This window comes from Lissotriton helveticus, chromosome 5_1, assembly GCF_964261635.1.
Source record: "Lissotriton helveticus chromosome 5_1, aLisHel1.1, whole genome shotgun sequence".
Taxonomy (NCBI): Eukaryota; Metazoa; Chordata; class Amphibia; order Caudata; family Salamandridae; genus Lissotriton; species Lissotriton helveticus.
Genome location: NC_136065.1, coordinates 271,630,825 through 271,658,139, shown reverse-complemented (window position 1 = coordinate 271,658,139; position 27,315 = coordinate 271,630,825). Strand labels below are relative to the sequence as shown.

General features: G+C 45.0%; 1 protein-coding gene across 2 annotated transcripts in view; it reads left to right on the top strand.

The window, feature by feature from the left end:
* Window positions 1–5,235: 5,235 nt before the first annotated feature.
* The window catches only part of LOC144754422 (uncharacterized), a 72,509-nt gene continuing 50,429 nt past the window's right edge, over window positions 5,236–27,315 (top strand). For both annotated transcript variants that reach the window (XM_078642186.1, XM_078642185.1), the window contains exon 1: window positions 5,236–5,544. In XM_078642186.1, the coding sequence (XP_078498312.1) occupies window positions 5,521–5,544 (24 nt within the window). In that variant the 5' untranslated portion in view covers window positions 5,236–5,520. The remainder of the gene's footprint in view (window positions 5,545–27,315) is intronic.

The following is a 27,315-nucleotide window of genomic DNA, read 5'->3' as shown; positions in this document are numbered from 1 at the left end:
ATTTTATATGCACCACCATGGGAACGGCAAAGTAAAATCCCTGACTAAAAAAGTAATTATAAGGCGGGCGGTCATCATGCGGGTTTGGGGGCACGGCAGTGGGGTGGTCTCGCCTCTGCACCGTCAAACTCATAATTGGGCCCTTAATGTTTCATGGAAATATTTTCCTTCATTTTCAATTTCTTCCATTTAAAAAAAATAACTGTATTTTTCATTTATAAATATCATACCATGTCTACTGGGAGCTTTGAAATGGGAGAAAATGAAAATTAGGAGTTAACTTGATCATTAAGATAACTTTTCATTTTCATTTTCTGCCTTTTAAAAGCATTCAGAAACATCATTTTGTTCTCACACTCCAATATTGAGTTGACAAGGACTTATTTAAGAAATAAATACTAACCCTGGGTGGTGAACTCCACTCCACTTGCAGAGTTTGCAGAGTTTTTTGCACTCTGCATTCCATGGAGCTCACAGAGTTTTTTTACTTAGATCACTCTCGTCAACGTCAAGGTGACAAGCACGAGCGAGGAAAATACAGCTCCCAAAGAATTTTTTCCTCACTCTCGCTCGTCAACGTCTAGTTGGTGAAGGAAGTGACCCAATTAGGGTCACCTGGGTCAATGGCAACCACCTCTAAGCCTTCCATACAAATGAAGAGTCGGTCAGACAGTAGAGAATACAAACCAAAGTTATTTATTAGTCATACACTCGAGTGGAGTCCAGTCTGACCAACCTCCTTTAGAATGCCTTAGTGGGACTGACCCTCGTCAACATGGTAACACAATATATGCATTTCCAACACCCCTAAAGACCCGCCCAGACTGGAATTTTCCAGTATAGGTGCTGATGAACAAAGGAGGTACAGAAAGACGAGGTACCATCCTGAGACCGGGTACATGCTATCTTAGTTTCAAGGTTACTCTGCCTGTGTCCGTCTTTCTGAGAGTGGGCACAGGGCTACCTACTGGGAAAGGCATGCAAAAACAGAATAATCTATTCATTAGTGCAGTGAAGCTCAACCTTGATTAATGAAGAGAAACAATCGAGGCAGCTTTCTGCTGAGGCAGACAGTATGTGAAAGAAGCTTAATTCCGTTCATAGTACAAAATAGACGCTGGATACAAAATGGTGCCGCAAATGCTAACTTAACTCGTACAATGCTAGAAGGAGTTGACTATATGCATTCTCAGTCCAACATTGGTGAGCGCGAGCGAGGAAAATCAACCTCCCAGTGAGATTTCTCAACGCGGGCGGTCGGATTTCAAAATGCGAGTGGTCGCATATGCTCTCGACCGCTTGCGTTGAGAAACCTTCTGTTCGCATAGAGAAAGCTGCCGCTCAGTTAGAAAATCTATCTGAGCAGCAAAAAGTAAGCAGCGCTTTCTTGAGCTGCGCATTGGGCCGTTCTCAATGATTTTCCAGCTTGAGACATACATCCGGGACTGAAACTCACCACGAACGGCATGACCCTAACCCAGTCCACCGCTTTCAGAACTCCGCTTAGTGTGGCGGAGTTTTTTGTCACTTTGCGGAGGGCGGTGTTCCGCATAGAGGGACTCCGCGAACTCCGCACAGGCTTATTAAATACCTCAGTGCTTCAGTTCTTAACCTCTGCACCCTTGGCAGCTCGGTTGACTGGTTGGAGACACCTGCTCTCAGGGGACCTGAAACCTGTAGACTTCGTGCTCCCTGTAAATTGTGCTACTGTTCCCCAGAGTTGAAGAGCTCAATGGCAAGTATAACGATCGTTGGCCAAGAATCACTGAAATTGTCTCGCAGACGGGGCCTTGGATGAAAAGAATTATCTATGTATGTCAAGCAGATTACTCTCATACTAGTAAAAATATTTGTGATTTGAGCAATGGAGCTCTTACAAAGAGCTTGAATGACTGTATCAACGACAGTGAACAAAGGACAGACTTGGGGCATTTAAGTCTTGAACTACAAGGCCCAGAGAGTACATACTGTGCAGTGGCCATCTTGGGTGGTTTCCAGAGTAAACCATGTCCGACTACATGTTTGCAGTAATCAGCGAAGGGCACAATTATTGGAGGTGGTGTTTGTGTGCACAGCTGGAGAGCCATTGGAGATGTGATGGTCACAGCTGATGCGTCAAGACTTGGGTTGTCGCCTTTACCAGAGTAAAATAACGGCCACTTGCTCATGTTTTCAGGTTCCGCAAAGGCCTGGACATGATACTTAAAATAGAACTTTAAATAACAAGCATTTGCAATGCAATAGGTCTCGCATTTGCGAAGGTTTGAGCTACTGGCATTGTAAATGACAGTGCCTTTTATTTATGCGTTTGAAAACCTGCAAGCTGTGCGTAAACAAGCACGTTGTACTTGTAGTCCATGCTTATGAGAAGCAAGGCTAGCAGTCTCTTTTACTGCCAGCCTTGCTTCTTGTAAGCGAGGACGATACGTTCATAGTGCATGTTTATGCACCGCTTGCAGGTTTTAAAAACAAATGAATAAAAGGCCTTGTCATTTACAATGCCAATAGCTCCAACTCTCGCAAATGTGAGACCTACTGCATTGCAAATGCTTGTTGTTATGGTGTTCATATTATTTTATGAGTTTACAGATGCACCGTCCGGTATTTGATTGAACATATTGTTTGTCAAGGACATATTATCTATTCCATGTACATAGTAATGTATGGTTTATGTGGGGCATTTTACTCCGTGTATTTTTTTTTCTTGCGCCTTGAAGCTGGTATTAATGGCACAGTTAAGAAACCAACAAACAAGCACTGAAAGTGTATTACATTTATTTCTCTTCCTTCCATTTGGGAGAGACCATGAATTCTCAAGGTACTTGTGGAGTTGTAAATTCTCTGCTAAGCTATTAAAATGCTTTTCATTTTTATTAATTAACAGAGAGTGCATCAATTAGCTGTTAATGGAACCTCGTTCCCGTAAAACTGTCCAAAGATATCGCAGACTATTTCGACTACAGCTTGTGCAGTAATTTGTAGACAATGCCTTGGTAAGAGAGGGGAGTGTAGAAGGTACCCCTGCTGTTTGTTTTTATATGGATATTTGACTGCAATATGAAAGAGTAAAGAGGAAAAACTGCATCTACTTCATTTACTTTTAGATTGTAATCGCATAGTCATGAATAGGCCACGTTTACTAGCATCACTCAAGACAAATGGCCATGTGTAGGAAGGTCATGTCCTCAAAGATCAGTCAATGAGATGTTAAGTACCGCAGATTAATACAGCGCGCCTCCTCAGGGAGGGGGCGAGGGTTGGACCGACCATTTTCCAGGACTGCTGTGCTGCAGCGACCCCTCCCAGCCCTCTCCTTAAGGAGCTAAGCCCACTGCTCACAACGAAGGGACCCGGCCTACTCAGTGCTTCTTAATCCGCCCCTGCTGCCGGGCCATCTCTTACAATTCAGCCCAGCCCAGCAGCTCGGAGGCAGGGGGCTCTCTGCCGCAGTAACAATCTACCCCAGGCATTAAAGCCCGGTGCTACACCCCTGTGACTCACAGGGAGCTGCTCTCACACCCAGCCAAGGATCCCTACGTCTCTGCACCTCCGTTGGAGATAAACGTGGGACGCGTTTTTAGGATTTACGTGGGAGGACGTATAACTGCAGGCACGACTGATGCGGTCCTGCGGTTGGTTCCCCAGACTGCATGGGCGGATGGATGAGCCCTGCGCAGCCAGCGTGGGCGGGAGCAGGAGCAGGGCGCAAGCTTGGGACTGAGCTGGAGGGAGGCAGGTGACGGCACCCGGTTCATGAATGGCCGCTTCCTGCAGCCAGGGGAGCAACTAGAGGAAATCTGATAACAGGGATTGTATTTAATAAAATATGCACCTCACGCCTAGACTACGACGAAGATCTCCATTGCTTAAAAAAAACAGCCGAAAGATTTGCCTGTGAGCTAGCGGGGCTCCCTAGCTCGTGGAGAGCCCCGCCTGCTGCCGAGGGAGAGAGGGACACGCCGAAAGAGCCCGGTGAGTGGGGGGCAAGATGTGTGCGTGTCTGTGTGTGTGCGTGTCTGTGTGTGTGCGAGTGTGTCTGCATTTCATTTCTAATTGAGTGCGTTAACCGAAAGCGAAAGCACGCCCACACAGCAAGCAGCCAGCAGCAAAAGCGCGCTCACAAGGGCAAATCTGAGACACAAAAAGCGCGTGGCCGACTCGTGTCTCACATTCCCAGAAGTCGGCAACAAAAGTTGTCGAGCTTGTGCATGCTTCGCATGCTTTTCAAGCTCGACCTAAAAACCTCTGCATTCTTTTTTAACATGACTCTTTGTTCACTTTAATTATCAGCCAAGGATCATTGAGACAAGTTCTAAAACGCATTTTAAAGTGTGTATTTCTTACATTTATTGTTTTAAGTATGAACTGTTAAGGAGGAAAATACCTGCTTTGGGTGTTTTTTTTAAGTGTTGCATTGGCAGGGACATTAAATTAGTGGTCATGCTGATAAAAAAACAGCCAGGTGGCAACCTTAAGTGGTAGATGGGGAATGCATTTTCAATTTATTTACCTTTATTGCAAAAGCTTGTTGACAGTGATTGATTTCACAGCTATTCGGTGGAGAAAAAAAAACTGCCACTTTGTTTCCACAGTACAGCGATTTATGAGAGGGCAACGTTCTCAACACAAAATATCTGCTTTTGTTTTCATTGTTGATATTTTAAGAAATTAAAAACTCGGTTTCTGTGCATAGAGCTTATACAGAGACGGTTGAATTGAGTTGTCTTCTTCATAGCGAGTAAAAGTGACATGGAAATCTCCCAAGTTTTACTAAGGAACGCCAAAACAAATAAGTACAGAACTGTTTTTCAAGAGTATACGAATATTGATTATGTGAAACTGCCACTTCAGAGTTGCCCTTGGTTCAATTGAAAGTATGAAGGAATCTTTCTGAGCCCAATGCCTGGTATGTGCACCATTTCTCGCAGACTTGCCATACATGCAGGGTTTCACCTTTTTAGGGTCTGAAAGGCGGATGATTGTAAGACTCTATTTCACGTGAAAAGCAGTCTCTGGGAGGGCCACTTTATGCCTTTCAGTCTCTGTAATGCTAAAGTGGCTTTTCCCATTTTCATAAACCAGATTTTGCGAGACTTCCTCGGTGTGCACAGCAGTGTGTATCAATGAACTCTTGATATATTCAGAGTCTTTATGACTAACAACCCTCGAGAAATGGTCATAATTCATGAATAAAAACACGCAGGACACGAGTGACAAAAGGGTGCACGTGTGCCGGCTCTGCACGGCGGGGGGCGAGAGCTGCCGCTGCCCTCGCGGGAGTTGCTGCGCCCTCATCACAGTCGGTACCTCTGGCTCCTCCCAGCTCCGTGCGTTCACTGCCGGGAGAAAGGAACGGCGCCCCCGGCTTCATTCACGAGGGTGGCGGTCTCCCCCTTCTGCTCAGCCCCCATCCACGCTCTTGTTTGCCGGAGCGGAAGAAGCGGCCCGTGGCGCTGACTGTCCGACCCCCGCCGGATCTCAGCTCCTCTCCCCTCAGCAGGTCGGAGGCGCCGGCGGGAGATGTCTGCTCGGGGTTCGGAAGAGGTAGGGTCACGCTCGTCACCTGTTTTTGTTTTCTCCGGGCACTGGGGGAAAGATAATACGCGAATGTCCTTAGCGAAATGCGGATAGATATTAAATGCGGTGATACATTGCTGGGCCGGGAGACTCGAGTCCCCGGAAGTTGTTATATTTGACTGCAGACTTTCCTTAGCAAAACTTTAATTCTCAACTCTAGCAAAATTGCACCGATGGTTTCATATGAAAATGCTGGTCGTGGTTGTGATCCGGTTTATACTTTGAAACGGCGTGGGCCAGATATATGTTTGTTTTGGCATGGCTCAAAAATGTCCAGTTTTACGGTACGAACTCTGGCTAAAATGAGAAAGAATCGTGCGTTTTTGCACGCGGTGGCTCGGTCTCCTTTGTTTTGCATGGAGGAAGCTGCTGATTTTGCAAATGACCCGAGGCGCCCGGGCCCTCGGCTTTGTCTAGTTCGCATTCCTGTCATGGTGCTGCTGCCCGGTTCAAAGGTCTCACCTCCCAATTCACTAGTGCTTGCACAACTCACCGAGGCACCGTGCACGGTGGCAAGAGCACTAATGCATAGCTCATCTCACTGCTAGTACATTTGTGCTCCAAGGTATAGTTCACTGCACACACGTCTATGCACTGATGTCTATATAGCTTATTTATGTGGGCGCAATAAGGCGCACATTGTGTATGAATGCAAGTTTACCTTCACCCCTCAATGAAGGCGTTACTTAGATTTATTCCAGTTTCTTCCTCTTGGATTAAAAGGAGTTAGGTGTTACTATTAGTGACAGGAAGGGGTGTATGTTCATGCAGATGGTTGAAAATTGTTAGGTTATAGGGGCATGAGTTTCAAAGGAGAGGTTGTGGTCTTTGAAATGAGATGCCTGAAATTTGCGTAAGTACAATAATGGCTATTAAGGCTACTAAGGCATGTGTTGGAGAGCAGGCTGTGCTCAGATACAGGCGGCGTAAGGAGGAGGAAATGTATAGGGAAGGTCCTTCGAATGGGGGAAAAAAGAAGCCACATTTAGAAATATTAAGTCCAGGTCCGTTTTTAGGTTGAGCCTGGGCAGTGCATGCACTGCTCTGTGAGCCATGCTGTATTGGAGTATGGACTTGAAGCCTCCCCCACACACATTTGTCATTGGCATGTCATTTTCCTTCATAAATGCTGGCTTCTGTTACATTAATAGGCTTGTTAGTCCCTCCTTAGTACAGCCTTATTGTCATTTGTAACCTCCCACGAGGACTGGCCCTTTTACTTGTTTTGTTACATGGTAAGTCATATTTAGTCTGTAAGCACTATTTTCTTTAATAAGTTTCTCCTTCTGCAGGCACAACATGTTATCCTGCAACATTCAGTGTGCCATGTGCGCTTTCACTTTCCAAGCGGCCTTGGACAATGTTGGCTGCTTCTTTGAAATAAAGTAGGTCTCGCATTTACAATAATTTGAGCTATTGGCATTGTAAATGACAATGCCATTTATTTATCTGTTAATTATCAAAACAGATAAATAAAAGGCATTGTCATTTACAAGACCTCATGCATTGCAAATGCTTGTTGAGAGCATTCAATCTGGGGGTGTAAAACTATATTTATTTTATTTATTTAAGCTTGTACCGCGCACAGCTACCCACAATGGGTTTCCCGGCGCCAGGGATAGACTGTAGAAGAAAAGAGAATGTCACCTTGACTTAAGGCCTCTGCCGACTATTGGTCACGCTTAGTAAAGAGCAGGGTCTTCAAAGCCTTACGGAAGCGGAGTAAGTTGGTCTCAGATTTTAATGCCAATGGGAGGGAGTTCCAGTATTTAGGACCAAGAGTGGAAAAGGAGCGGCCTCCCATTTTTGCCAGCTTCCATCTTGGTACTGTGAAATTGCCAATGTCCGATGACCTTAATGAGCGCAGGGGTCTATAGGGTTTTACCAGCCCCTGAACATATACTGGGGCGCTACCCTGCTTAGCCTTGAACATATAGCAGAGTGCCTTGAATTTACATTAGCATGTGAGATAGTGCTATATCTACTTATGCTTTGCACTAGAATCAGTTGAACTGTCTGCCTGTTGCCCCCCCCCCCAGTGGAAGTGTATTGCTGGCATTCCTGCAGCTGGAGGGTGGAGCCTCAGACACTGAAGGACCACCTTTAGAAATTCCATGAAGACTCTCTTAGCAGTGCTTGCTGAATAGTTATTTTGAGCGTTGCCATTTGATGAATGGTAAGGGTGAGGTGAAGGACTTTAGTTTCTGTTGTTTAAGGTGAGAAAGTTTTTAGGCCAGGCCTTCACTTTTGTTTGCCCCTAATTAAAGCTTGATGGCAGCCAGGTGCTAAGCTCACGCTTCATTCAGTCTGTATTGTATTTAGTCCAGCTTGAAGCCAGCCCCTCTGCTGCCTGCTGTGAGAAGCATCACTTTACACAAAGGCTGTGTCTAGAGGGGAGCTTGCTTGAGAAGGACTCTTGAAAGAGAAACCAAACCAAACTGGTTTTGCAGCATGAGACTTTGGATGCACTCGGTGTTGTTGTCTGACTTTTTTAATCGGATGCTATTACAGAAATGGAAATGTATACTCTTGTAGCAATGAATTCACATCAAAACTAATAAAGCGGCAAAATCATACAAGAGCGCCAGTCTACATTTCAAGTTTATTTTTTTATGATTACCGAACTCCAAAGAGGTCCACATAAATCACAAAACCACTAACCTATAAAAACGATCTTGTTTTGTAATAAAAATAGACTCAAAAATATTCCTCCCCAACAAGAGATCAGAGACTGCTAAACTGAATACAATGATCAAAGGGTTTTCAGTTAACCACATAGGAGCATACCATACAGTACAAGATATTAAAGTGCCATTAGTGCAAGAGTTTAGGAAATAAATAAAATAGTTTATATACCATGAATTACCATAAAAAATAAAGTATAAAATCGGCCACTTAAAACAAGTATCAGCATCTACATCATTCATATCTGATGCACCTTAATATAGATTTAAAAAACGCTTTAAAAAATGGAAAGTTCTATGGCGGAACATTTCATTAGGAGGGGTCATAAAGAGATTCTACTACTGCTGAGGCAGAGAGCATAGATAGCTATAGACATATTGGTCTCATCAATTTCTGTCGGCATAATAACAAAGGCTGGACAGATAAATAATACCTGATTAACATCTTTGAGACCATAATTGCACAGATTACAGATCTGATATAAACCATACCATTTTGCCAGTAAAGGATTTAGAGGGAGCATGCCCTGTCTCAATAGTAACCAAAAACTTCACTCCAAATGTCAAGTTCCATGAAATATAAGCCTGTATGTTATTTATCAAGCAGGAGTCTATAGCCGGATGGTTACCCTTCTGTAGAGTGTAAGCTTCTCTATCCCTAGAGAAACCTATAAACCAAGTGGCCTGTTTCAGGATAGATTTTAGTTGGTGCGGTGATAAAGTAAAAATCAAGGACTGGCCTAACTGCAATAAACCAATTGCAATCATAAAGTTTCTAAAGATTAATGACTGTTCTTTTAAACCTTCTAAAATGTCTTTTCGTGCCAGAACCTAAGTGTACCATAATCACTCTGTGCCAAACCCATAGCCCAATGCGCTACCCTGTGAGGCATGTTCCCAGTACTTCTCAATCCAAATTCTAGCCTGAGGGCTATTGCAGGACATGCCGAATTAACTGAGGCTAAGCTTATTAGAACTTGCCTTTCCATTGTGTTTAAAAGCCCAATTTTCCTACATCGATTAGTTCTGTACCATACAGCATGGAGGCAGAGATTTTTGGATGAAAGACCTCCAATAACGGTGTAAAGTGTCTTCTCCCAGTAGACCTGTGAAGGGAGCCCAAGCTTTTCCCCTCAGTGGCGGCTTTAGAAATATTGTCTTCTATATGGGCTTTGTCGCTTTTGTTGCCAAACTCTATTGTACCCTAAAAGGTATATGACTTTACGAGTTCTAGTTTTTGGCCGCCTAAAGACCATACCAAGTGTCCACATTTCATCTTCTTTCTCCCATGCATATACATAATTTAACTCTTAGATACATTGATCTTTAGGTAGTGAGCCTCAGAGCATTTATGGAGCACCTGCAGACGACTATTTAAAACCTTAGTGGTTAAATCAAAGACTGTCATCTGCATAGAGTAGACACACAATCAATCCCCCCACACCCCCCCCCCCATTGCCGGGGCAATGGTCTCACTTTGGGCCAGATAATTGGGGAGATCTGAAATATCATAACTTTACTATACAACTTTCCAGCCTGCATATAAAAACAGTTATCTGCACAGTAACACTTGTGGCAAGATTGAAAATGTGGCACACCAACATGTCCATTTAATTGTCTTTTGACGCTGCTTGGGTTTGTTTACATACTATGGCCAGAGTCACTAGAATTATGCCACTGTGTGGCCGCAGCATTCTTTGCCTACTTATAGATTTACAGCATTTGACACATAATCCATCATATGCTGCATAATCTGCAGATTTTAACAACAAAAATGAATTCTAGCTCAAAAGGTTCAAAAGTTACTAAAACTCAACATGTCTTGCCGCACAGTGGATGGCCCGTTGCAAAGTTTGACTGGCCAACTTTCTGTTGCTAATTGCTATATTGGGGTGTTAACCTACTACTACTGAGGGGCATCCAAAGCCTAGGCAGTGTTAACAAGTATAAAACTTCCAAAATAATGAAGTAATACTATCACAAAATGTGCTGCATTACGTCACGTTATTAGCCCCTTCTTACTGCATAATTTGACCCTCTCCTACTGCATAATTCGAATTGCCATGATTATGGCATTTGTTGGGAGGTAAAATTAAACATGCATCCTATAATAACACCAACATGATCACTGGTGCACATATGCACAATCACAAATAACACTAAGCCACTGTGAATGGCTGATATGTTAACTTGATAAAAAGAAAAAAATAGTTGGGCTTCTGATTTGTCGAAAGGTAGGGCCGAATTCGACCACGAACCCTTCAGTATTTGCCCGGCGTTAGCCGCCTCTCATACCATTCGAGATTACCAAACAAAGAGGCAGGCGCTGGAGACAGAAGGCAGGAAACAGGAGTTTATTCCGACGGAGCAGAACACGTCAAATCAGACAACAGGGTATCTTCTCGAGGTGCTCTAAACGCATCCTTGAGTCCTGGCCTCTTATACACAGGTTTATTGCTTTATTACATGAAACACATTCTTGTCAATACTTGATGTACGGAAAGACATCCTCGGAATCCCCGCTTCACCCCCGTTCCCACACATATTTACAGTAGAGTTCCCACCTCAACCTCAGCATGTGGTGGTTGTCGCGCAGCTGGACATTCTGCTGGGAACGGGAAAGTGGGCGATCGGTCGGATCTGGAGGTGTGAGGGTATTGATTAACCACCGCTCCTTTGATGTGAGGCGAGGTCCTACTGTAGGGGGCAATAAACTGCATCTGTCGGGCTAGGTGATGGCCTGGGATCGGGCTGGACAATCGGGCAGGGAGGAAGAGGTTATCAAAAAGGGGCCAGTTCTTTGAATGAGATGAAAGAGCGAGGGGGTTCAGCACGGGATGTGGCTCGGAGACAGGGTCGCGCTAGAGGTGTGCTTATGGTCCAAGCAGGAGAAACCGGGGGCTGTCGGGGCGCGGGGGAATGCTTGCGAGGCTGGGGTGTGAGGGGGAGAGGCGCGCAGGCTATTGGCAGTGGGCAGAGAGGACGTGACACAAAAATGACTGCCACCTACATTCGCGATGGGGCCTAAAAGGGACAAGATGGCGTGGCTACTGTTTTCATGGTTGTCGCTCTACTTTCAACAGTGGCTGTGGTGAACATAAATGAACGCCGCTTATGTATACCGATTTTAGTCATTTTCCACAGTCCCCAGTTTTTATCATGAGTTAGTTCATTTCTGTTTGTCTGAGGTAAGGACGTACAAGCTGACATCTAGTTATACTAATAAGGGAAGCATGTGGCTGGGCTGTCTATCGAGGTCTTTGGTAGCCCATATGCATTACGGGCAGATGGAAATAATCCTGCTATCAATGTTAACAGAATCGTACATAACCACATGTAGTCGATGCGATAGGCGAGGAGGCAGTGCATACAAAATTACATTAGCTGTGTCATATGTTAGACCTTGGAGACGTGGATATTATTTAGACGATGTAGGAAATTCGTTCGAATACAAACATGTCATACAAAAATGTTCTGGCCAAATAAGGGCTATTAAGTATTTTTCTTGAGGTCTGGACTTCATGGGGGTCAAAACTAGACGGTATGCTCATGTGCATAACTGGTGTTCTACAATCATCATGATACAGAGTTAACGCTTTCTTAGTTATCCATGTACAGTTGAAAGTGACCGATGTAAGGTTTCGAAAGCTCAATTGGGTGATAATCAATACAAGTGGTTGGGAGAGGAATTCAACTTAATACAAGGGACAGTCAAGGGGTGGCAATGTTCAAAAAAGGGTTAGTCTGTCCAGTGTCTTTTTACAGCGAGCCATCACTGGTAGGCTCTCATTGTTTTTCTTCTTTCGTTGGCACTGTTGAGCACCGGCGGTGGAGCTATGCGTCCAGCTCTACTTCAGATCTCGCGTTGCAGGGTGTGGCCATTCTTTGCTCTTGGACCACAGTCCTGTGTTTGTCCTGTTCCTTAACTAACCTATCATAGGTACCTTAGGCGGGGTACCCGCATTACGTTCTTCCTTCATGACAAACCCTATTCTATCTTTTGTGCTGTCTTTCGTCTCAGTCAAGTTCAAAAATTCCATATGAAAAAAAGGGGGGTGATGGGGGCGTGCTTTGGGAGGCCGAGGGAAGAGAGGGTGGAGTGGGATCAGATCTGAAACGGACCAAGGAGGGCAGAAATTTCAAGCAAGTGGGCCAATCAATCGGGCACAATGGGCTGGGACTTTCGGCACAAGCTCATCAACGTGCAGGGGCTTCTGGGCGGCCCTTCTTTCCTTCACTTTCCACGCTGAGAACGGTGCCTTGTCCCGCAACTCTTTGCTCTGTGGCTCCACCTTGGTCGAGGTCATAGATATTCCCCGATCTGCAACCAGGCTGTGTGTCACATCCGGCCCCTCTCCTCCGACGACTGCATGTTATCCTTAAATGAGTACAAAAAAACAGTTTTTTAGAAAATTGGCAGGGGAAGACGTTTACACACTTTAATTTCTCTCCCAACCCCAAGTAGTTGGGGAAATGTTCATTGGTCGCGATAGGGTGGATGCTTGGTAATCCTTACATCGGTGGATGTTGTTAACTCGTGCATCATTGCTGTAGTGCAGGTCGGCAAGCATATTTTTTTTTTTTCAAACAACATGTCTGTCTGGCGTTTTACTCTTGTTATATTTTGCGTCACATCCGGCCCCTCTCCTCCGACGACTGCACGTTATCCTTAAATGAGTACAAAAAAACTGTTTTTTAGAGAATTGGCAGGGGAAGACGTTTACACACTTTAATTTCTCTCCCAACCCCAAGTAGTTGGGGAAATGTTCATTGGTCGCGATAGGGTGGATGCTTGGTAATCCTTACATCGGTGGATGTTGTTAACTCATGCATCATTGCTGTAGTGCAGGTCGGCAAGCATTTTTTTTTTTTTTTCAAACAACATGTCTGTCTGGCGTTTTACTCTTGTTATATTTGCGAACGTGGCAAGAAGTCTGATATCTAAAAATTACATAGTTTATCGAATTCAAACCGGCTCCTTCAGTAGAGACTCGCGTTTGTCTTAAAACAAATCCCGTTGAGCTATATGTTTCTTCAGGGTCTGTTAATTTATAAAAAACGTGAAATGCTGTTATCATGGGACTATAGCTACAGTCTTTAAGATTTTCTGGGACGGCTGGTACAGAACTGGGACCATTCTGGAGGAACGGGGACGTATCGGACATTCTATTTTTGTACAATGGGCGTTGGTAATCCGAACGATGAGGGTGGTGTTACCAAAGTACTTAAGACAAAAGCCACTGACATATAGTTCCCTTTTTAAGGGTCAGATTATGGGACATCAGTCGTCTCACCTGTCCTTTCTTTCTCAGCCAATTAAGTTTCATCATTTTACAGAAAGGAGAGGCAGTAATATGGCAAAATACGATCGTTTTGTTTCTGTCAATTTGTTCAAACACTGTCGTGTCTAAAAGCCAATTATTCCCGTACCGGCGAGGTACAGTGTCGTCATTTATTCAAAAGGGAGCGAGGGAGCCCTCGGAGGGAGAGAGCGTCGTGCGTACCAAATAGGCTATTAGTACACGTACAACATAAAAAGAGGGAGAGAGAGAGAGAGAGACGTGTACAATAATAGGCTATTCACACATATAGATCAGTACGGGTCAGTTTCACGTAAAAAAAACACAAGCTGAGGGAAAACATAAATTCATAGTTTACGTATACACAAATACCAGATAGGGTGCGACAGTACATACATCAAGTACGAAAACTTAAGATAAAACAGAGGGCTATTTTTGGCGAAAGAGCCTTTTCATGCGTGTTGCATATTTTCATTACTCCATTTAATTCATTTGGGGGTCGAGCTTTTCGTTCTCCTTCCTTCCTAATAGCAGACAATTTCTGTTGGTAACCTCGCTTCAATAAATACTTACTCCTTTTAATTGGTTGGACACTGGTCCAGTCGTGCTTATACTCACGGTGGGGTCTTCCAACATCTAACAAATGGCGATCCAAGTTGAGGTAAAGGAGGGGTGTCTGTCGGATGTGCGATGGTGCAATTCTGACTTTTCTATGAGGATGGAAGAAGAGGGGGTGAATCTAAAACATGACAATATCCCTAATTTCTGGGCTGAGGGGGGATTTTGGATGAACCCCCAACCCGGGGTATCCTTAACTTTTCTCATCTAGTCTGCACATTAAGTTGACTCACTGGTGCGCGTCATTTAGGGCGTTCATTTGGGATATCGGTTGGGGTCCGAGGTACTACAATAACCCTTCAAGTTTCTGGCGTAGGCCACTCTCCCATTCACTAGCTCCAGAGAGGGAGAGAGTCGTTCCTAGGTAGGGTAAGTGCTATATTCTTTTTCGTCCTTCACATGCAGGAATCATGTTCGCGCTTGTTTTTCTTATTCCATTAATCGCTCGATCCATACCTCAGTCATACAAAAAAAGCATTCGTCCGTCAACCCAGATGTGCGCCACACATGAGCATTCATACAACACAAATCGGGGCCCACTCGCGCATTCATACCAAACAATTCTTCTTCTTTCTGCGTGTAACACGGTGCATTCTGGGTCTTCTCCATACTCCAGCTGAAATTCCGATATTAACCTGCAGAGAAAGAGAAGGGGGGGTGACAGCGTACAAAGCACATCAGCGCGCAAAAACATGAAAATGTTTTTACCTACCACGTGCCTAACTTATCTTCTTTGGGAAGCAGTACCTTGCATCTCGGCATTGCAGCCCAGAGGACACTTTGAACGCCGCAGCACTTGCCGTGAGGGAAACGGCCATCTCGTTTCCTGTTGCAGAAGCCCACAGCCTGAAACCTTGCCTAACCGCGCCGTGAGGGAAACGGCCTGAAACGCAGCGCCCATACCGCCATCCTCCGCTATCCACCCGGTGCAGCAGCAGCTGGGGAACTACATCACCCAGCTGCCCCGGGGGTGGACGCGGCGGGGGTGACGACGCCTACGCGCCAGGAGGCGCCTTATCAGCAGGGAGCGCCGAAGCGCTCCTGGGACACTTTGAACGCCGCAGCACTTGCCGTGAGGGAAACGGCCATCTCGTTTCCTGTTGCAGAAGCCCACAGCCTGAAACCTTGCCTAACCGCGCCGTGAGGGAAACGGCCTGAAACGCAGCGCCCATACCGCCATCCTCCGCTATCCACCCGGTGCAGCAGCAGCTGGGGAACTACATCACCCAGCTGCCCCGGGGGTGGACGCGGCGGGGGTGACGACGCCTACGCGCCAGGAGGCGCCTTATCAGCAGGGAACGCCTCTCGCACACGCGAGTCGCGCGCGGGAGAAGCCCGGGACAAGGGCGGGACAGTCTTAGACAGTCCTAGACTGGCCGGGACTGGACTGGGCAACCCCTCTAACGTCTGCAACCCAAGCAAGTAAGAAAATCCCTTTCTTTACTGACTTTACTTTATAGTGTCATTACGTAAGGCTCTATTCAAGTATCCGGTGTGTATTGGTAAAGCTTATATAATCCCTGGTCAATCGATTATATAATCTCAACATGTCTAAAAAGAATTCTAAAAAACAGCCTCCTGCTAGCTCTAAGCCTATAGTCAACTCTAAGCCCATTGAAAACTACATGCTTCAAGTCATAACTAAAATAAATAAAGACAGAAGAGAATCATTGGGATTAAGTCAGTCGCCTGACTTACAGTTATTAAGCCCAATTCAAAGTCCTCAGCATTCAGGTTCTCTAGTACTGGATGATACCCCAAACTTAATAGACATCACGGTTCATCCTACTCCCAATTTGGATGATCAGATTAGTCTTAATCTGGATGATGCCGCTAATGCTATGCCACTAGACCAAGGAGTAAATATTGAACATGACCATGAGGCTCTGGTGCATAATATTGATGACTTACCTTCTCCTGAGCAGGAAACTCGACCTACGAGAAAAAACAGGAGAACTCATCAAAAACGGATGGGGTTACGTTCCAGTAACAGGAGGAAAAATGTTTCTCCAATAGGGCAAAACAAGTCAAAAACTCTAGATGATGGTGATATTAATGTCCTTGATAAAAGCAATCATGAAAAAAGCTATAACGAAGATGATTTGCTTCAGAAAATAGCAGACATTATTGATTCTAAAATCCAAACTATCATTAAGCCTTTGATCGCCAAGATTGATAAACTGAATGCGGAGGTAAAAAAGATGACTATTCTTCAAATCAAAGCTGTGGAAGGGGCTGAGACGGTCAATACTTTAGTGACACAAATGGCAAAATCAATTGAACCTAAGGCAAAGAGCTCCATAGAAAAGGAGATTAGTCCTATGCTCCCAGAAAGTACAGTTGGGAACGAAACTCATCCTATTAATCGACCTCCAAACATTGCCGGGGTATCAGGACCCAAAAACTTGCCATTAAACTGTCAGGAAACAGATCCCCTCCAATTTATTGAGGAAGCGTCTCCTGTGGTCCTGGTTCTGGCAAATGTTCCCGCGCCAGCAGATGCACAACTCGAAACCCCGGAATCTTTGTCCAGTAAAGCCCTCCATTGGTTAACAAATAACATGCAAATGGCACCAGGGGGTAAACATCAACTTGCATCTGAGATTAAATCCGCTAAGAGGGTGGCGTGGATTGGAAATCGACCGAAAGTTTTCAAGGGAGATTGTGTTATAGTGACTTTTTTTCATCCAGGTGTTCTGCCAAATCTCCTAAAACACATCAATCCCCCCCAAAGAAGAGCAGGATCTGTCGTTCCCCTTACGTTAAAATTCTTCTATGGTGAGCAAAAGAATGTGACTTTTCCTAGGACCCCGGGACCTATGTGGAACACTGTGAGAAACAACAGAGGCCAAGGTGTTCCCCAAAAAGACTGGGGTATGGTTCTAGGTAATAGATATGATGCCCTATCAGGGCTAAATGATTGTGATTGACTGGGTAATAGTCTTGAAAATTTTCTAATTCCTGATGTCACTTATGAGGCTAGGGAAATGGGCACTTGTTTAAGTACTGGACTAGCTGATGCTTTGACCAATGTAAGTAGCACTCAGGTCGAGTCTGGTAATGTGATTAATGTCGAACAGCGTATCGAATGTCCCAAACTTACTACAAATAATGATATACTCGAGTCATATGAGATTCTCTCCCCTGAACTGGGTACTATAGAAGGTAATGCATGTGAATATATTTCTACTCAGCAACATGGTAAGGGTCTAACCAATAGTACAAAACCTACCAGTGACAATGCTGACATACAAAGTACCTTGTTGTCCTGGAATGTGGCAGGGTTAAAAAACAAGATTTTATCACAGGATCTGCTAAATTTCCTGGATTCTAAGGATATAGTCCTTTTACAGGAGACTTGGCAGTTAGAACCGGATCCAATTCAGGGATATCTACATTATTTTATTCCAGCCACCCCGAGCTTAAGGGGAAGGGCAAAAGGTGGCTTGGTTACATGGATTAAGCAGAGGAATGACTACACAGTGTTACAAATAGATACCAATAGTTCTGATATATTCTTTTTTCATCTCACACTAAACCGATTAGACCTGTCTTAAAAATCTACAATGCTAAGGTCGGAGCAGCTGTTCTTTATGGAGCAGAACTATGGGGGTCCAGTAATCTGAATAAATTGACGGTAGCACAGAATAAATTTCTCCGCAACATTACTGGGCTACCAATGTCAACCCCATTGATACCTTTAAAGTATGATCTGGGAATCTATAGCTTTAGTGACATAGCCAAGTATAGAATTGTGGCCTACTGGAGAAGGCTATGGACAACTCCTGAGCTCTCCCAGTATGCCCAAGGCTTCCTGGAGGTGAGATCCCTAGATACTGCTAATAAGATAGTCTGGTTGAAAGAGGCTAAGCTTCTATATAGGGCATTGGGTTTATCCCAAATGTGGGATGATCCGCTAAATAGTGCTTTTCCACCAAAAAAGATACTTCGTGAACTCTACTGGAGTATGGTGGAGATCAAGTGCTTTAGGAATCATATTGACCGTTCCTTTACATATGATTTTTTGGAGCTCAAGCACTCACCGGCCCTCGAACTATACTGGGATTGGATTACGGTCCCAGGGGACCGGAAGAGGTATCATCAGATGAGGGTGGGGACACTCCCGTTGAATGCCCTAACAGTGAAATGGCATAAAGCACAAACTCCAAGGTGCCCTTTCTGTCCGGATCATAATGAAAACATTGGTCATGTGTTATTTGCCTGCCCTGAATATAGAATACCGAGACAATCATGGCTCAAACCAATTTGCATCCAGTTAGGTATAAAGACGTCAAATGAGGCTGTCAGGATTTTAAGAACAGATTCCTCCCAGCCTGTTGTTATAGCTATGGCAAAGTTCCTTCACTGGATGTGGATAATTCGGGCACGCAAAACCTGTCTGGAATAAGTTAGGATTTCTATTTAATGTCGTACAGTTTGCATTTATTTAAACTTCTTTTAAGTCGTATTCTACGTGAGAAAATATGTAATTTTCAACTTATAGTTGTTGTTCTTCTATCCTTATTTGATTGGCTTCTATGAACTTAGCTGGATATTTTAAGGTTATGTAAAAATGTAAATAGGATATTGCAAGATTGTGTAAAGATGTAAGTAGAATACATAGTAGTAGTGTAAATAGTATGAGATATGAAGATTTTTTATTATTTTGCTTTTTTCTGCTTATTTATTGTATTAACTTGCGTGGATTCTGTATTTCTGTAGGGTGGGGGGGTGGGGTGGGATAAAAAACAACGCTTTTTATTTCTGAAAAATGTCTTTTATGATTGAAATATATCGAATAAAGACTAATTAAAGTGAAAGTGGGTCAGTTTCACGTAAAAAAAACACAAGCTGAGGGAAAACATAAATTCATAGTTTACGTATACACAAATACCAGATAGGGTGCGACAGTACATACATCAAGTACGAAAACTTAAGATAAAACAGAGGGCTATTTTTGGCGAAAGAGCCTTTTCATGCGTGTTGCATATTTTCATTACTCCATTTAATTCATTTGGGGGTCGAGCTTTTCGTTCTCCTTCCTTCCTAATAGCAGACAATTTCTGTTGGTAACCTCGCTTCAATAAATACTTACTCCTTTTAATTGGTTGGACACTGGTCCAGTCGTGCTTATACTCACGGTGGGGTCTTCCAACATCTAACAAATGGCGATCCAAGTTGAGGTAAAGGAGGGGTGTCTGTCGGATGTGCGATGGTGCAATTCTGACTTTTCTATGAGGATGGAAGAAGAGGGGGTGAATCTAAAACATGACAATATCCCTAATTTCTGGGCTGAGGGGGGATTTTGGATGAACCCCCAACCCGGGGTATCCTTAACTTTTCTCATCTAGTCTGCACATTAAGTTGACTCACTGGTGCGCGTCATTTAGGGCGTTCATTTGGGATATCGGTTGGGGTCCGAGGTACTACAATAACCCTTCAAGTTTCTGGCGTAGGCCACTCTCCCATTCACTAGCTCCAGAGAGGGAGAGAGTCGTTCCTAGGTAGGGTAAGTGCTATATTCTTTTTCGTCCTTCACATGCAGGAATCATGTTCGCGCTTGTTTTTCTTATTCCATTAATCGCTCGATCCATACCTCAGTCATACAAAAAAAGCATTCGTCCGTCAACCCAGATGTGCGCCACACATGAGCATTCATACAACACAAATCGGGGCCCACTCGCGCATTCATACCAAACAATTCTTCTTCTTTCTGCGTGTAACACGGTGCATTCTGGGTCTTCTCCATACTCCAGCTGAAATTCCGATATTAACCTGCAGAGAAAGAGAAGGGGGGGTGACAGCGTACAAAGCACATCAGCGCGCAAAAACATGAAAATGTTTTTACCTACCACGTGCCTAACTTATCTTCTTTGGGAAGCAGTACCTTGCATCTCGGCATTGCAGCCCAGAGGAACTGGTCTTTTGTCCTATTCATAGATATATCTAAATATCCAAATCTTTTACCTATTGCTTATGCTGCAGGAATGCAAAAAATACGACAGATCTTGACTATTCTTTTCGCATTGTTCGTATGTACCATGCCTTTCTAATTTTTCATAACCAAAATTGCTTCATTTTACTTGTCCTTTATTTATTTTGAAAATAGTAGCCTTTATCCGAGAACCTACCAATCTAAGTGACTGATATGAGGCTAGTTCTACATATTTTTCTTTTTTTTTTTCTTTTAAAACCTTGATTGAAAAAGATGTCAGCATAAAAATACGGGCCTCCAACCATACAGGCCGGCCACGGGGCAGACGGGAAATGTAGGAGGTAAGGAGAGATTACACTTGTAGTATAGGAGTACGTAATGAGCGAGCCATTGTAATTGGAAAAACTTAAACGAGACAAATGGTTGCAGGATCAATGAAGGTTGATTTTATAATTGAAAGTAAAACAAGATCAGTTACAATAAAATCGTTTATACGCATACCATGGGCGAGCATCATGAGTAGCATTACTTCGAAAATACAATAATCAATAGTGAATAAGAACCAATATCAGTAGGGTTGTCCGCATGCCCAGTCAGTACCCTTCCCCGCCCGCCACGTGCTCAAGGACCGTATACATATCCCATAATATCAAGGCTATGTAACTAAAACGTCATAAGGAGTTGCAAGTCTCGCCTATACTGGCGCCATTTTGGGGCGTGGCCGGGTGGGTCCAGAGTATAGTCCAAATGCCTCCGACAACTAGCGGCCGGACCAGAATCCCTTTCGGTAGTTCAAAAAATTTGTTAGCGCCAACAGAGAGGACAAGCGGCGTGGACTGCGGCTTAAAGGCGAGGAAGGCAAAATCTTCCCTACCGGGTCACGCTGAGGTCCCACCGGAGCTGATCGAGTTGGCAGTCTACAGTGTCTCTTAGTAATTCGGATAAAGGCCGGTGTCAGCATGAGAGCACCACCATCTTGTGACAACGTTGTGGCCACTCCGGAGAGCGGGACAGCAGGTGTATCCCTCCACAGATACGTTGAATCAGTCTTTCCTTCGATACCAGATGTGGATAAGGTGGCGGTCGCCCGGGGCAGTGGCATATCCATGGGGGATAGTCGAGCAACAGTGGCGGTGGCCCCCACCGGAAGCCTGCGGGAGTCGAGGGCCAGTGACTTTCGTAGAATTTTTAAAACTGAGAGGACGTCTTCAAGAGTGGGGCTCATGCCAGAGCAGGCAAGCATCCGAGTTCCAAGGTAGCCCAGAGCCATTCTAATGGACCAGGCCCAAATCCGGGGTGTCGGCCGCCATTTTGAGCGTTTCGCAGCAGCAGCCGCTCTTCACCCCGTCCACCGGAACGGGTCCCCCGGTCATCCAACCGAGTGGAACGCCAATGGCAGTCCTGGTGCAGCTGTCCGGCAGGTGAGACGTTAAGGGTCGCCCCACTGCAGCTGGCCGGCGAGTGAAACGCTAAAGGTTGCCCCACTGCAGCTGGTCGGCGAGTGAAACGCTAAGGGTCGCCCTGCTGCAGCTGAGGAACCTCCACCTGGGGAGGTGGGGGAGGCTCGTTCGCGCCGCCTCTCCCTCCCAGTGCACCCCATGCTGTCTCCTGGCGCAGGTATATGTGATGGTCGGACCAGGCAATAAGTGGGGGGGGGGGTCATCAGCAAGGCATTCACCCCCCCCCCACCCGTGGCTCGCTGAATGCCACCTCAGGGTGGACGAATGGGAAGGCCAGTACAACATCGTGGCCGTGGTGCTTCCGGGCCATCCACCCAACGACCTCTGCGGCCGATGGCTGCCAGCAAGGCCGTGGCGCGTTGGGTAGCCTCCGGCCTATTCGCTCAACGGGCCGCTACCGACGCTACCTCGCCGGCTGATGGCTTTTGTAGACTTTTTATAGCCCAAAGCCTACTAAAAAGTAGCTCAAAGTAGCCCAACATTGAAGGCGGGACAGGAACAGCGTTAAGCAGACGGCGAATGCATTTGGGCTTGTTGTTGCAGCCGCTGCCATGTAAATAGTTGTTTAATAAAAAGTTTTAAATAGTTACTTTGCTGGGGTGTTGTATATATTTATAATATTTGCATATTGTTTGTCGTTATTTGGGCGGGGTGGGTGGTGGAGCCGAGCTGTCTTGCAGCCATCATGGCGTCGAGCTCGATTCTTCTCACTAGTTTCATATTTCTCATGAGGGGTTGTTCCTAATGTTTCTATTTTAGCGAGGTCAGAAAAGAGATCCCATCAGTGGCCTACTGATTTTGCTCGATTCCTTTTGTTTTTCCTAACGATTTTTATGTTTTTGTTTGCTAGCACGATACAGCGGCTAACCCGCAATTTTTTTTATATTATTTATGTCCTTTTTATTAGGGTCGTCTTCCGGTGGAGCCGGATGATCTACCTCTAATAAACGGTCCGGGCTGAACCAACTACCAACAAACGGGGCAAAGATAGGCATGACGGGTTACAAAGGGGACAAAAGTCTGCACTACCTATCCTTCACTATTCACAAAGACTAAACCGAGCATGGCGACCCTGTGCTTATTTGTAAATAGAGAATAACCCAAAGAGAACCAATTCCGAACGATCAATGTTCGGTCAAACAATCAATCAAATGAGGGATAAAAATAGGCGCGACGTATTACAACGGGGGCAAAAGCCTGCGTTACCTATCCTTCACTATTCACTAGGACTAAACAGAGTATTGCGACTCTGTGCTTTTTTGTAAATAGAGAATGATCCAAAGAGAACCAATTCCAAAACAGTAAATGCTTGGATAACAATCAATCAAATGGAGAGGGAAGTAGGCACGACGGATTACAAAGGGGGCAAAGGCCTGCGTTACCTACCCTTCACTATCTGCAAAGACTAAACGGAGTATGGCGACTCTGTGCTTGTTTGCAAATAGAGAATCTCTCAAACAATCAAATGAGTAATACTAGTATTTTCAAACAATCAAACAATCAATTTGCAATTCTTCGTGTTTACACGACCTTACCCGGACCGCATGGACAGTTTCTCGTCTTCCGCTTCCAGCGCCTGATCGTCCTCTATTCTCCGTAATTGCTGTGGCACTCCTGATGATTCCCAGTCAGGACCGTAGATCACTCGAGAGAGGTCTGCTCGGAACCGGTGAAGTTCGGATGATCGGCTGCCAGACGAGAGTCTATCGGGCAGGTGCACTTCCCGATCGTTGCAGTCATTCACTCTGTCGTTGGGACCTCTCTCACTGGATCCACGCGTCGCTGATGGGCCCCACGTTTGGGACGCCAATTGTCGAAAGGTAGGGCCGAATTCGACCACGAACCCTTCAGTATTTGCCCGGCGTTAGCCGCCTCTCATACCATTCGAGATTACCAAACAAAGAGGCAGGCGCTGGAGACAGAAGGCAGGAAACAGGAGTTTGTTCCGACGGAGCAGAACACGTCAAATCAGACAACAGGGTATCTTCTCGAGGTGCTCTAAATGCATCCTTGAGGCCTGGCCTCTTATACACAGGTTTATTGCTTTATTACATGAAACACATTCTTGTCAATACTTGATGTACGGAAAGACATCCTCGGAATCCCCGCTTCACCCCCGTTCCCACACATATTTACAGTAGAGTTCCCACCTCAACCTCAGCATGTGGTGGTTGTCGCGCAGCTGGACATTCTGCTGGGAACGGGAAAGTGGGCGATCGGTCGGATCTGGAGGTGTGAGGGTATTGATTAACCACCGCTCCTTTGATGTGAGGCGAGGTCCTACTGTAGGGGGCAATAAACTGCATCTGTCGGGCTATGTGATGGCCTGGGATCGGGCTGGACAATCGGGCAGGGAGGAAGAGGTTATCAAAAAGGGGCTAGTTCTTTGAATGAGATGAAAGAGCGAGGGGGTTCAGCACGGGATGTGGCTCGGAGACAGGGTCGCGCTAGAGGTGCGCTTATGGTCCAAGCAGGAGAAACCGGGGGCTGTCGGGGCGCGGGGGAATGCTTGCGAGGCTGGGGTGTGAGGGGGAGAGGCGCGCAGGCTATTGGCAGTGGGCAGAGAGGTCATGACACAAAAATGGCTGCCACCTACTTTCGCGATGGGGCCTAAAAGGGACAAGATGGCGTGGCTACTGTTTTCATGGTTGTCGCTCTACTTTCAACAGTGGCTGTGGTGAACATAAATGAACGCCGCTTATGTATACCGATTTTAGTCATTTTTCACAGATTGACTGTCCGTATATGCTGTGTACTCAAAGGAAACTGTTTCATTAGTTTTTAGCTGAAAGGTGCCCTGAGTGGTTAGATACCATTTGTTGGGATGGGAATATTCTCTGCATGGTTTACAACCGTGTTAACCCACCCTGGGTGTCCTACTACATCTATCTGGTATCCTGACTTGATTTTGGCTTTGCCATCATGTGCCCAGAGGCTTACACCTGTCCCAGAGTAGGCCCTGGACTTGTCCTGTGTCCAGAAAGAGTGCACAAAGTGTACTTCATTGACCGACTGTGGACTACTGTCCCTCTCATGGGTTTAGCACAATGAGCAGTGGTGGCAGGCAACCATGTTTTTGGAATTCATAGTGTGATCAGACTTTTTTTTAATCTCCATAACAGAAGTGGGGGCTTATTGGACCATTCGCATAATGCCAACATTTTAGGACAGGAAATTGGGACAAATCGAAAATAAATTCGGGGGAATGTATTTTCCCCATTGACTTCTATGGAAGCAGAGACAATTTCAAGCGAAAGACCGCTAAAATGAACCCATTTTTTTGCTTTAATAATTGGGAGTCTCCTGCCTGAATCAGATCTATTGGCATGCATGTATCAGCTCCTTGCGCTAACATCCCATGGGCTTTTTATGAGTGTGTGATGTGTGTAGTCTGCGTGATACATGCATGGTGTTTTTTAAGTGAGCCAGAATAATGGAGGCTTATGGGACTGATTTTGGATACCCCTGGCATTGCTTTTGCACAAGATGGAGGTGAGGATGTTACCAGAAAGCAGACATTTATTACTCACTTTCTTGAAGGCGAAGGGAAGGCCTAGACACTGAAGAGAATAAACTGGGTCACTTGAGAGCCGAGCAACAACCTTGCGACTCTGGTGCAAGTTCACTGCTGTTACCCTGATGACACTCACCGTTTGGCTGACCAGGACTGCTTACTCCACTTCTGCCCCTGAAGATGTGGGTGGTGCACTGTTGTGTGCGTCTCCAGCGCCTGTGGTTCAGTACTGTGGAGCCACTGACCAGCGTGCAACCTCTCATACTGCTCTGCAGGGCCTGGAGGTGAGGCCCACCTGCAAGGACAATTTGCTACCGCCACGCAGTAAGAACGGTTAGACTGCAACTGAGGCCACACATATTTGAGGTTGATTTTAAAACAGCACCACTTAATTCATGCTACTTCTGCATATCCCATAGAGAAGGGGGGTCCAGTATATCGTCCAGTGATGCCAAAGTGTTTTCTGTTGAATAGTGTGTAATATTGCGTTCTAGTATCTATATGTACTTCCTGCTAGACTGTATGATTCTTGAATGGCGACTGTTGTAAAGCGCTCTTATACCTTTGGGTCTGGCCAACGCTATATAAAACTTCTAAATAAATAAATAAATAGTATGTACTAAAGTACTTCTCTTACTTGTATTGACAAGGACTGGGCTGGATTTTCCTTATTGAACTGTTAATTGATTGTTTTACTGTTTTCAATTACCCCGCATTACATCCATGCGAAGCCTGTGACTGCTCGCTAGACTACCACTGAGATTAAAGTGTGGAAATAGGTGTGTTTGGCTAGTTTGCAGAGGCACAGTAGGACAGACTCCGGAACATCTGGATCAAACAACCTCCACCTTTGAGGCCCCGTTGACCTTGTTTGCACCGTGGCCATCTTCCGTTTTTTTATTTACTGTCCTCATGTACTGCACAAAGGCTTTGATAGCCCCCAGCTGGATGCCACTTGCATATCGGAAACCACACTTGCTGCTCTTGGTCTATGTAGGAGGACAACGTTCCTTCTTCACCATCAATCCACATCCTAGCCCCATCAACTCCACAAACTCTTCGGTTCCCATCTGTTTCTGGAAGGTAGAGCATGTATATGCCAGGTTTTGTGCTGTAAAAACAAGCTCTGTGTTTGTGCTGTATGAGTGCTCTGTCTTTCCTTACTCAATCACTGATGCACAAATATTTGTTCAAAAGCTCTCACATTAGGTACTATATGAATGGATCAGTAATTATTTTGAGGGAAGTTGTCCTCTGCCCCAGGCAACATCTTCCCTCCCTACAGTTGACTCTGGCCATAGTGTAATATATTAAGTGCTATATAAGTATATGGAGCACCCATGTCGGAAGTCCAGTCGCCCATAAAAGCGTTTGCCCTGGGCTGTCCTTGTTGCCAGGGTACAACTAGATAAAACCTTACGGGTGAGAGCATACACTTTCAGCAATGGGGGCAGAGCCATCCTAAGAACCCCCGCTAAAAGTACTTTTTGGGCTCCCTTCAATTTTGTATGGCAAGCATTTTTCGGGACAATATGAAGCCAATGATTCATTTTGAGGCACACTAGGTCAATAATAGGAGTATCCATTAGATATTTTTTACTGGGGTTTTAGGTATTCTCCTACAGCTTCTTTTAGCAGAACGGAATGAGAGATAATAATATAATTTACTACACATTGACATTTTGGGTTATTTCAGAAATAATCTGTAGTAAATAGTAGGGTTCGGCGTAATTTGCGTAATTGCGCTAAGCAAATCTTCACGAAACGGTAAAAAATCTCCAAACATGCAGAAATTCTGCGAACACACGGAATTGCTTGTTCGCGATACTTTTTTACTGTTCGCAATTGCTGTCTGCGTGCTCGGGGGAAATATCTCGCGAACACGCATTTGAGAACATGAACAAGAAAAAAAAATTGCGAAGTCGCGGAATGCAGAATTTTGGGCAATTTCGCGTTGTCCGCGGAACGCGAAATTACCCAAATTCCGTGAGCGGAACAGAGTTTACCGGCCAGGACTAATAAATAGTGCATTTGAAAATAAACTAGGCTATTGGTCATAAACAATCAGGACTTCAAAAAATAAACTTGTGAAACAAGAACATTCTCCCCGAAGGAAGTTTTGTAAAATTAGTCCCAAATAGTGAAGTTTAAACAGTTTTCAATAGTTATTGTCTTTTTTTTTTTTTTTTCTTTTTTTTTTGTACAGCACGTGTCAACATGCAATAGA